At 38.6% G+C, this 11,050-nt stretch overlaps 1 protein-coding gene and 1 non-coding gene across 2 annotated transcripts; one reads left to right on the top strand and one right to left on the bottom strand.

The window, feature by feature from the left end:
• Nucleotides 1-5,628: 5,628 nt before the first annotated feature.
• On the bottom strand, nt 5,629-5,737 carry LOC120092310 (small nucleolar RNA R71). The gene has a single exon (XR_005486016.2). It is a non-coding gene; the product is annotated as a small nucleolar RNA R71 (small nucleolar RNA).
• A 4,211-nt stretch (nt 5,738-9,948) lies between these two features.
• On the top strand, nt 9,949-10,419 carry LOC120090626 (uncharacterized). Its single transcript, XM_039048345.2, has one exon. The coding sequence runs from the start codon at nt 9,949-9,951 to the stop codon at nt 10,417-10,419; it is 471 nt and encodes a 156-aa protein (XP_038904273.2).
• Nucleotides 10,420-11,050: the final 631 nt, after the last annotated feature.

Raw genomic sequence — 11,050 nt, 5'->3', positions numbered from 1 at the left:
TTCTAAATTACAATCATATATGAACTTTAAAATTAAAATCATAAACAGAGACATACAGTTATGCATTAATTACAGAAATTATAGCATGATACTATAAATGATCAAGGACAAGAGTAACACACATTTGTAGACTCATCGACAATTTCCTTGATCACGAACGCTCAATCACAGCAACACAGCAACCACGAACGTTCATCCAACTCGACCGTTACACTGCATAAACACCGTGCATTCGAACTCAGCGATCACCTCGATCATGAATCCCCAACAACAAGAATGGCCTCCACAGAACCTCGACGGTGTCGAGTTGAGTATGACACCACCAAGAAGGCTACCTTGGTATTCTCGGTGTGAGAATCCAGAGAGTGGGCTCTGTGTGGACTTAGTTTGAGGCAGAAGACGAATGAAACAACAATCGTGTAAACGATTGAGCAAGTGAGAGATGGCATAACCTATCGTATAGGTCGATGCCCAATCGTTTAGGAAAAGCTAAGCGGTCGTCTAGCAAAAACTATGCGATCGTTTAGCTCATCGCTTAGCTGAGTATCTATCGCTTATTAACACTCCACGATCGTTTACCTTATCCAAGTCGTCACTTAATAAATCCTATTTACTTGACAACTTTTGTGAGATTATTTTCGAGAGAGGAAATATCAAATTCATAAAATTCAACAATTTTAAAATTAGGAAAACATTTTTTCTTTTATCTCACAGTTACCATGAAACCACCAATAACCTCCCACTCAATTGGTTATTAGAGAAAAAGACTTAATTATCCAATAATTAATATTATTATAAGTATAAATGATAACTAACTTACCATAATATATTTATAACTTATAGTTTTAATATTTCATCTCATGAAACATACACACCATAGCTCTTTTTCTATTCCATGGCACTTAATGTAAATCTCATTTACATCAATCCTCCACTGATATATCTCATATATCATATCGATCATATCATATATAATTGAATTACTTCTTGTCAATTTGAACATTTCAAATCAACACCAAGAACTGATCCTCAATTGAATCCATTGAGCTACCAAGGGGACCTTATGGACCTATAGCTCGAAATTTCAACGGTACGTGAAAAACTAACTAAACTTTTTAGTCTCGGGATCCACCATCCTTTAACTGCCAGGCACTCCACTAAAGACTAACAGCTGAACTCTCCTTACCAGTGTCCATCTTAACCAATCAGCAGTGTGATAACCCTTCACAGATCGCTCGTAAGTATAGCTCGACCAATAACCATTATGCCCCTGTAGTTACATCTAACTCCTTAATTACCAATGATCTCTCTAATGCATAAGTCATAGTCCTACTATGACCGAGTCCTCTCTTCCAAAAAGAATTTGTGGCCACTATGTTCAAGCCCTGGAATCAGCCCTAAAGGGAACGATCTCTCTACTTATCCCCGCTTTGGGAAAGGAGTGAATTCCATCTTGTTTATTGAGTTCCCAGCTCCTAGATCAGACAAGTCCCCAAAAGAGTAGGCATGTTGAATTGGAAATTTGGCCACTCTCATCCATACTAATCACAGGACCGCCTTCAAAGGTAGGAGTTCCCAAAACACTCAGGATTGAGGTCATGTCACCTATGGTTGTTTAGGTGAGATGTAAGTCTCTAGTATCAACGATGTTATATACAGAGTCTAGTCATCTCGTGGTTCGGCTTTATACAAACTCATTGTATAGGATACCTTTGATCACACGTCTCCACATGAATGGTCAAGATCTACCATCTGTAGTAGTTTAAACACTTGCAAACCTCTAAAAAGCGGGTCGTAACCGTAGTGTCACCAGGATTAGATATCCCACCTTAATCCTTATTCTACAAACCTATTTAGGTTATCACTTAAGTCATGATCCACTTGTATATCACATATATATGCTTAAGTTTACATAAGATAACCATGGAGCTTTGTTTATTGGATATGAGTAAATGCCAGAATGAAATAACAGTTATTTTATTCATCAAACAATGTGTATCATTACAAACAACGAGACTCCGGGAGAATTTAGACACCAATCCCAACAGAGCAAAAGTACCAATCCCAACAGACGTAATTGTCACCCAGATTGCTTCACAAGACAACTTAGCTAATCCACTTACAAAGGCCCTCTCGGCTAAAGTGTTCGAGGGTCACCTAGTAGGACTAGGTCTACGAGTTTTGTATCAATAGGGAAAGTGGGAGAATTTAAAGGTATTGTAAAGCCCTAGTTTATTGTATTTGTACATTTTATTCTCTTCATGTAAACTCAACATTGTATATATTTGTATATATTGATCCACTAGAGTTTTAGTCCAAGTGGGAGTATTGTTGGGTTTTATGTCCTAAAACTCGCAGTTTGTAAAATGATAAACATTTCTAGTGAGTTAGAATACATACTACCGAGGTGCAGTCAGATACTCCTTCACTAAAGCAAAAATTTTTGACCAAACACTATCTCCAGAATAATTCTTATTCCTATAGTCTTTGGAATAACTCTTATTCCTATAGTCTCCGGAATAACTCTTATTTCTTTAGTGGAGTAACACATTAGTTAATGAATGGGGGTTAATTTAGTCTAATGAGTTTAGCCAATTAATCTCGGATCGTTGGAGCCCATGATCTATAGGTCTGCGAGGTCCCCTACTAGCTCGTAAATGGATTAGCTCTAGAGTAGCGTGATAAGTTAATTTGAAACGTTCAAATTAGAACTAAGGGAGTTAGTAATTTTATGAGATATAATTACGTGTTTAATTTTGAGAATTAAACAGAATGAGAGAATTAATATTTAAATATGATTTAAATATATGAAGATGGATATGTGTAAATATTAATTTAATATTTGATATTAAAATTAATTAGTATTATTAAAGAATTAATTTATGAAATTAGTTTTATAAAATTAATAAAATTTTTTAGTTTTAAAATCGAAATTGATTTTGATGGAAATTGAAAAATTGGTATAATGCACAAATGGAAAAACAAGTTTTTCCATTATCTATCTTCTACTTGCTCACACAAGATCCATTACTATTGCCTTTAATTACTCCAAGCATGAGCTGCAACTCATGCAACTCTCTTTCTAGCATGATGGTTTGCAATATATTGAAGAGATTGGAGTGAATTTGAGGCATGCAATCAAAAGAGTTTTAGTTGAAAATTCGTAGTGAAGAAGATGTTCTTCAACCAGATTGCTACTATGAACAGTTCTCAATAATCCCTTGATTCAATTTTGTTTTGAGTCCCACAACTCAATATAGAGCACCAAGAGAATAATGGGGAAAATCTTGAGGTGGTCTGTGATAACCAGTAGAAATACAAGTTATTATAGCTAAAATAATTAAAATAATGAGAGAATGTGATGGTAAAATAGGCAATATCATGTCCGAAAGCGCTAAATTGAATGGAATTACCATCGCGAGTGCTCATCACATAAAAGCAGTTAATTTACCTATTTTGTATAGGTACAATGTGATGGTGTGTATGAAATTGCGATCTAAAAGCACAATGCGTCAGAGCGCTTGAAGCTGCAATCGCAAGTCATGCGATCGTGAGAAGTTTCTTCAAAAGGTGATCGCATAAAAACCTCGCATCAAATCATGATGGGACGTAAAGCTGATAACGATCAATTCTGAATTTAGTTGAAAAGTCATTAAAAGCCACACTGTAGCGAGTACATCGAACTTTCAGTGAATTTTAAACGGCGCAACAGAGAAAGGAAATTAATACCACCCATCATTGCAATCATTTGTAAGAAAAGCTGCTTCACCTTAAGATCTATAAATACCAAAGGCCACCAGAGAGAAAGTCAGTTAGTTAGTTAGTCCATTCCAGCACATACTTATACATATACATAGAGGACGGAGAGAGAAAGGCAATGAGGAAGCCAAGAGAAATCGCTCCCTGACAGATCAAGAGATTACCAAAAAGTAATACAAAGGAGAGAGGGCCAACCCATGCGAGAGCAAGAATCCACAACTAGAATAGAGTTGAAGCGATAAAGAGCAGTGTAAAAGGCCACGGGAAGCAAGACATTGCTTACCAGGCTTGCTATCTCTCAAATCCATTTGTTATTTTGTATTCAGTACTTTATTTGTAGAAAATGGAAACTTCATTTCAATCTATGTTCAATCTCTTCATAACAGGCATGAGTAGCTAAAATTTTGAATGGGTTGAGAAGCACTTAGCTAGCATGACTTTAGATTTACATTTTATGAGATCATCTTTTCTTATGTATGCATCATTCACCTTTGGACGTACTTGAGAAAATAGTCTAGAGATAGAATCTAGGCTTGAGAGAGTCAGATTAGATCGCATAAGCAAGAGTAGAAACTTAGACATAAGTTTTATCTGCTATTTACACATCGCATGTGCCTTAGAAATAGGATTGGTGGTATGCGGTCACCTTGTCTTATGTGTGCATCATTCATTTGGACATACTTGAGAAAGTAGACTAAAGATAGAATCTAGGCTTGAGAGAGTCAGATTAGATCACATAAGCAAGAATAGAAACTTAGAAATAAGTTATATCGTCATTTTAGCATATGCATCGCATGTGTCCTAGAAATAGGAATTGTGGCAAAGCATTGAGAAATGTAGTACTGATATTTGTGTGTAGCATGATCGCATAGCTTGTGTACAATCTTAGGAAAGGTTAGCTAAACCCCTTCTCAACCCCTTCATCGCATACTTATCGTAACTCTATGCTTTCATCACTCCGCGTTCAACTCTGTCACATAGGAAAATCTAAAACAAAACACTATCCACTCCATTTGTTTTACCACTGTAATAGAATCAAAGAGTCCGTCGCATATCTACTTAGTAGTCCTTGTGTTCAACCCTGGACTTACCAGGAAACTTAAGAAGGCTTATACTTGGGCCTTGTTAGGAAAACTTGCATGATCATCTCATAACACACATCATCGCATACTCACACCATCGCATCATAATTTCACGCATCAAGTTTTCGGCACCGTTGTCGGAGACTAGGGTATAGAATGCGCTAACATCAAACCTCTTTGATTTTCTTTGCAACTTTCAACCTTTGCGCATTTCCATTCCTTCGATAAAGGAAGAAGAAAGCGTCGTATGAGCAAAGGACACCCTCCTGAGCCAACTACGACCCATAGATCGAAAGAACATTTTGTAGAAGACAGAAACGTCGACAACAAGGAAGAACTCACAGAATGGCTGAACAATCGGAAGAACGAGCCGCAAATGTAAACAACATAATGGCAAATCCTATCCTAGTGGAAAATGATTGCAATAGACCCATTCAGGACTATGCATCACCAAACTTGTATGATTTCTCCCCAAGAATCATGAGACAAGCATTGGATGGATCAAGGTTTGAGATGAAGTCGATAATGTTACAAATGATACAGACAGTAGAATGGTTTGGAGGACGACATGGTGAAGACCCGCATGCCCATCTACGAAGCTTCATTGGAATTTGTAACACTTTCATGTTCCCTAATATCTCTACTGAAGAAGTTCGACTCATGCTATTTCCATTTTCACTATGCGATAAAGATGGAAAATGGGCATACTCTTTCGAACTAGGAGAGATAACTTCATGGGAATAAGTTGTGGAGAAGTTTGTGAAGAAGTATTTCCCTGCTACAGAGAATTCTAGGAGGAAGTTAATCACCAATTTTGAACAAGAAGGAGATGAATCGCTCAGTGACGCATAGGCGAGGTTCAAGAGATTAGTGCGCGACTGCCCACACAATGGATTGTCGGATTGCCTCCAAATGAAATTTTTTTATCATGGACTAAATCCTACATCCCAGACAGCTGCCAATGCGACAGCAGCAGGTGGTCTACTGGACAAGACTTATGATGAGGCAAAGAACATTCCTAATTGCATATCGAAACACCATGAAGATTGGCAAGAAAGCGATCAATGAGTAAAACCCAGAGAAGGTAACGCAAATAATCGTGCCATCGCATCTTTGCAAAATCAAATGAATGCAATGATATTATAGGGCATCGCAATAAGAAATCCTGGAGTACAAAGAGGGCAAGTCAATGCGACAGAACAGACAAGCACCAACTGTGCTACATGTAGAGAATCGCATTCAGTTGAATAGTGTCCACAAAACCCACAGTCAATCTACTTTGTCAAGAACAATCCTTTTTCAAACACATACAACCTCGGGTGACGAACCCACCCTAATTTTTCTTGAAAAAATAACCAACAACAAGGCTATCAACCTATGGCGCAAAAAGAAGGACCACCAGGATTTTTCCAAAGAACGAACGATCAACAGCAACAAGCCAGCAGCTCTCAAACACCGCCATCATCCTCTCTGGAGAACCTGTTAAAAAAGTACATCAAAAAGAATGAGACAGTCCTCCAGAACAAGGCGTTCCATCCACAACTTGGAAATCCAAATAGGATAGATTGCATGAGAGCTGAAGAATAGACCGCAGGGGACACTACCGAGCACAACTGAGCTCCCATGCAACCCGAGGAACAGGGAAAGAACATTACCAAGCAGTCACCTTAAGAAGTTGGAAGACGACGACGGAAGTTAGGAAGTAGCCTAGAAGGACCGATTCACATGTGATGGAATCAAAGAAACTGTTAACGCAAACTGAGTCCGAAAAGCCCGAGATTATGGAACCTGAAGTTGCGACCACATCATAGCCTCCAAACCATGGAACAATGAAAGTCCAACTACCTCCATTCCCGCAAAGACTGGAAAAGAAGCAAAACGATGAAGGTCAGTATCATTGCTTCATAGAAATATTAAAATGACTACACATCAATATTCCATTTATAGAAGCGATAGAGCAGATGCTGAAATATGCCAAGTTTTTTAAGGATATGGCGTCGAAGAAAAGAAGCACAAAAAAATTCGCCACGGTGGCATTAACACAAGAATCAAATGCTATAATCCCATCGATAATGCGTGACCCAGGCAGCTTTACAATACCCTACTCAATAGGAGGAATCTACATCGGTCAAGCATCGTGTGATCTTGGGGAAAACATAAATTTAATGCCCCTTTCAATCTTCAAACAATTGAATGTAGGATAGCTGACATTCACGACGATGAATCTCCAGCTTACAGATAGGTCCTTGGTACACCCTAATGGAAATTTGAAGGATGTCTTGGTCACAATTGATAAATTCATTCTACCTACAAACTTCATCATTCTAGACTATGAAGCAAATAAAGATTTGCCAATCATATTGGGACGACCATTTTTGTCTACTGGTCATGCTCAAATAGATGTGCATAAAGGAGAGATCACGATGAGCATCAATGGAAAGAAGCTCAGGTTTAACATCATCAAGGCAATAAAGTTTCCAGAAGATGAAGGCTTGTCAGATTTTGATGATGAACACACTTGCGATGAAGATTTCGAGTCCGAAGAAGAAGATGAAGAGATAGAGGATGTGATAGCATCCTTAGAAACATGCCATGTAATAAGAGAGACAGTAAACAATGAAGTAAAGTTGAATTTGAATGAAGAGAGAAAAACATAGAAACCTTCCTTAGAGCAACCACCTACACTAGAGCTGAAAACTCTACCAAATCATTTGAAGTATGTTTTCCTTGGCCAGAATGAAACCTTGTTAGTAATAATATCCTTTGCATTACCGAAAGAAAAAGAAACTGTGCTGCTCCATATTCTGAAGAAATATATCAAAGCAATCGGGTGAACGCTCGCTGATATCAGAGGTATTAGCTCGACCTACTGCATGCAAGAGTTTGGTTTGAAAAAAACCAAAAAAGCTCGATAGAACCTCAACGCAGACTAAACCCTACGATGAAAGAGGTTGTTAAAAAAGAAATCATTAAATGGTTAGATGCTAACATTATATACCCTATTGTCGATAGCACGTGGGTCAGCCCCGTGCATTGCATTCCCAAGAAGGGCAAAATGACAGTAGTCCTAAATGCAAACAACAAGTTAATCCCCATGAGGGTCATCACTGGTAGGTGGATTTGTATGAACTACCGGAAGCTCAATGCGGCGACGAAGAAAGATCATTTCCCTTTACCTTTCATTGATCAAATGCTAGACCGACTAGCAGGGAATGTCTACTTCTATTTTCTTGATGGGTATACAGGCTATAACCAGATTATGATCGCACCAGAAAATCAAGAAAAGACCATATTCACCTGTTCATATGGAACGTTCGCTTTTCGTCGCATACCTTTTGAACTATGCAATGCGCCGAGCATGTTTCAAAGGTGTATGATGGCAACCTTCTCCGAGTACCTGAAAGACTCAATTGAAATCTTTATGGACGATTTCTCAGTCTATGGGCAATTGTATGAATTCTGTTTGAAAAACTTGGAGAGAATATTGAAAAGATGCGAAGAGACCAATCTGGTGCTGAATTGGGAAAAATGCCATTTCATGGTTAAAGAAGTGATTGTGCTCGGGCACAAGGTTTCAAAGGATGGGCTAGAGGTGGATAAAGCAAAATTTGAGGCCATAGAAAAACTTCCACCTCCAGGAAATGTGAAAGCTTTAAGGAGTTTCTTAGGACATGCGGGGTTCTATAGACGATTTGTGGAGGACTTCTCCAAAATAGCTCGACCGTTGAATGCATTGCTAGAAGCTGACAAACCTTTTGACTTTGACTCACAATGTCTCACCACATTCAAAGCACTGAAGGACGCATTGACTATAGCACCTATTTTGATCGCACCAGATTGGATAAAACCATTCGAGCTGATGTGCAATGCCAGCAGATATGTGATGGGGGCAGTTTTAACACAGAAGGAAAAGACAATGTTACACCCCATCGCATATGCGACCAGAACATTAAACTCCACGTAGGCAAACTACACCACCACAGAAAAGGAGCTTCTAGCGGTAATCTTTGCGATTGAAAAATTCGGACCTTACTTGTTGGGATCCAAAGTTATAGTCCACACCGACCACTTGGCAATACGATATTTAATGACCAAAAAAGATACAAACTCGAGGCTAATCCGATGGGTTCTCCTACTCCAAGAATTTAATATGGAGATAATCAACCGCAAGGGAACAGAGAACCAAGTCACTGACCATTCATCGAGGTTAGAGAATCCTGAAGTGGACTGTATTCAGTCGGAGGTGACCGCATCCTTCTCAGACAAACAGTTGCTTAAAATTGAAGAACTACCCTGGTATGCAGATATTGTCAACTTCTTAGTCTACAAACAATTTTCAAAAAAATACAGATCCTACCAAAAGAAGCGACTCATTGATGAATGTAAATCCTACTACTGGGATGAGCCAAATCTTTACAGAAGGGGACCAGACCAGATCTTGAGAATATGTGTTCTAGAGACTGCTTTTCAACGCATACTTTTTCAATGTCATGACTCACCCTATGGATGATATTTCGGGGGACAGCACACAACAACAAAAGTTTTACAAAGCGGGTATTACTGGCCAACTTTATTTAAGGACGCACGAGACTATTCTATGAAATGCGATAAGTGTCAACACACTAGAAACATTTCAGAGAAAAATTCAATGCCGATGAACATCATATTGGAATTGGAACTTTTCGACTTCTGGGGCATAGATTTCGTGGGACCATTTCCACTATCAAATGGTCATAAATACATTCTATTGGTCGTCGACTATGCTTCCAAGTGGATTGAAGCAGTGTCATGCGTCGCAAACGATGCGGCAACAACTCCAAATTCTTACAGAGAAACATCTTCACTCATTTTGGCACCCCACGTGCCATACTAATTGATGAAGGAACCCACTTTGTCAATCGTATCATTAACAAACTGCTGATCAAATACAATGTTCATCATAAAATCGCCACCGCATATCACCCCCAGACAAATGGATAGGCCGAAGTTTCTAATAAAGAAATCAAGCTGTTTTAGAAAAGGTGGTGAATTCCTCATGGAAGGACTGGGACAAGAAGCTTGACGTTGCCTTGTGGGCATATAGGACTGTCATAAAACACCCATAGGCATGTCACCATATGCGTTGGTGTTTGAGAAGGCGTGTCATCTGCCGTTGGAAGTAGAGCATAAGGCGTTGTGGGTAGTGAAGAAGCTTAACTTTGATTTGAAGGCTGCAGGGGAGGAGAGAAAACTTCAGTTACTCAAGCTGGACGAATGGAGACTACAGGGGTACGAAAATGCAAAAATATACAAAGAACGTACGAAGCGTTGGCATGACAAGCGACTGTGTGAAAATAATCTCCAGGTAGGTCAGAAGGTCTTACTGTTCAATTCTAGGCTACGACTCTTTCTGGGAAAATTGAAATCGCGCTTGTCTGGACCATTCATAATTAAAGAAGTATTCCAGCACGGAGCGGTAGAATTAACAAACGAAGAGGGGACCAATGCATTTAAGGTAAATGGACAAAGAGTTAAGATGTATCATGGAGGAGATTTCCAACGCGAGAAAATCTCCGTGCACTTGAGCAAGCCAAAATGAAGAAGAAACATGTAGTCCCTACGTTGATAAGCGACACACATTCATCAGGGATGAAATATATCCTTTTTTTAGTATCCTTTTGATATTTTTCTTTCATGAATCTATCTTACTTTTTGCATGATCACTACTCTTTAGAATTGCCAACTCTTTCTTTCATTCTTTTTATCCTCTTGGTATTTATCACTGATCGTAGTAAACGATTGTGATGGAGCAATGCGATAACCTTAAACACACAACCGGTTCAATCAGTCCATCACAACCAAAGAATCAGCCCACTGCAGGAAAGGATGCGATAAAAAATAATGCGGGCGACAAAGAAAATTTGGGGGTTTTGTCTTTCCTTGCCTCATCTTATTTTAATTTTGCACTTCTCGCATTTCAGTTTAATATTGCTAAATTCTACTATCACATCCTCTTTAGTTTGACTCAATCTTGAATTTTTTATTACTTTATTTGGTCGCCGCATTCCCCTTGTGCCAATTATGACTTCAATGATGAAATCTATACCTTGGTTTCTTACCGCATGTACTAGAGCAGATTAATTTAAGGACAATCAATTCATGAAAAATTTCTAAAATTTAGCAGTCTACCAGCTTTCCTTCAAAACTATTTTTATGAAATTTCCTAAGTC

The sequence above is a fragment of the Benincasa hispida genome, chromosome 11 (assembly GCF_027475165.1).
Source record: "Benincasa hispida cultivar pf3 chromosome 11, pf3_genome.v1.1, whole genome shotgun sequence".
Lineage (NCBI taxonomy): Eukaryota > Viridiplantae > Streptophyta > Magnoliopsida > Cucurbitales > Cucurbitaceae > Benincasa > Benincasa hispida.
This window is presented reverse-complemented; position numbering and strand designations above follow the sequence as displayed.

Bases quoted from the DNA above. Each gene is read 5' to 3' on its own strand.
- LOC120090626 (XM_039048345.2), top strand. From the start codon at position 9,949: ATGTCACCATATGCGTTGGTGTTTGAGAAGGCGTGTCATCTGCCGTTG.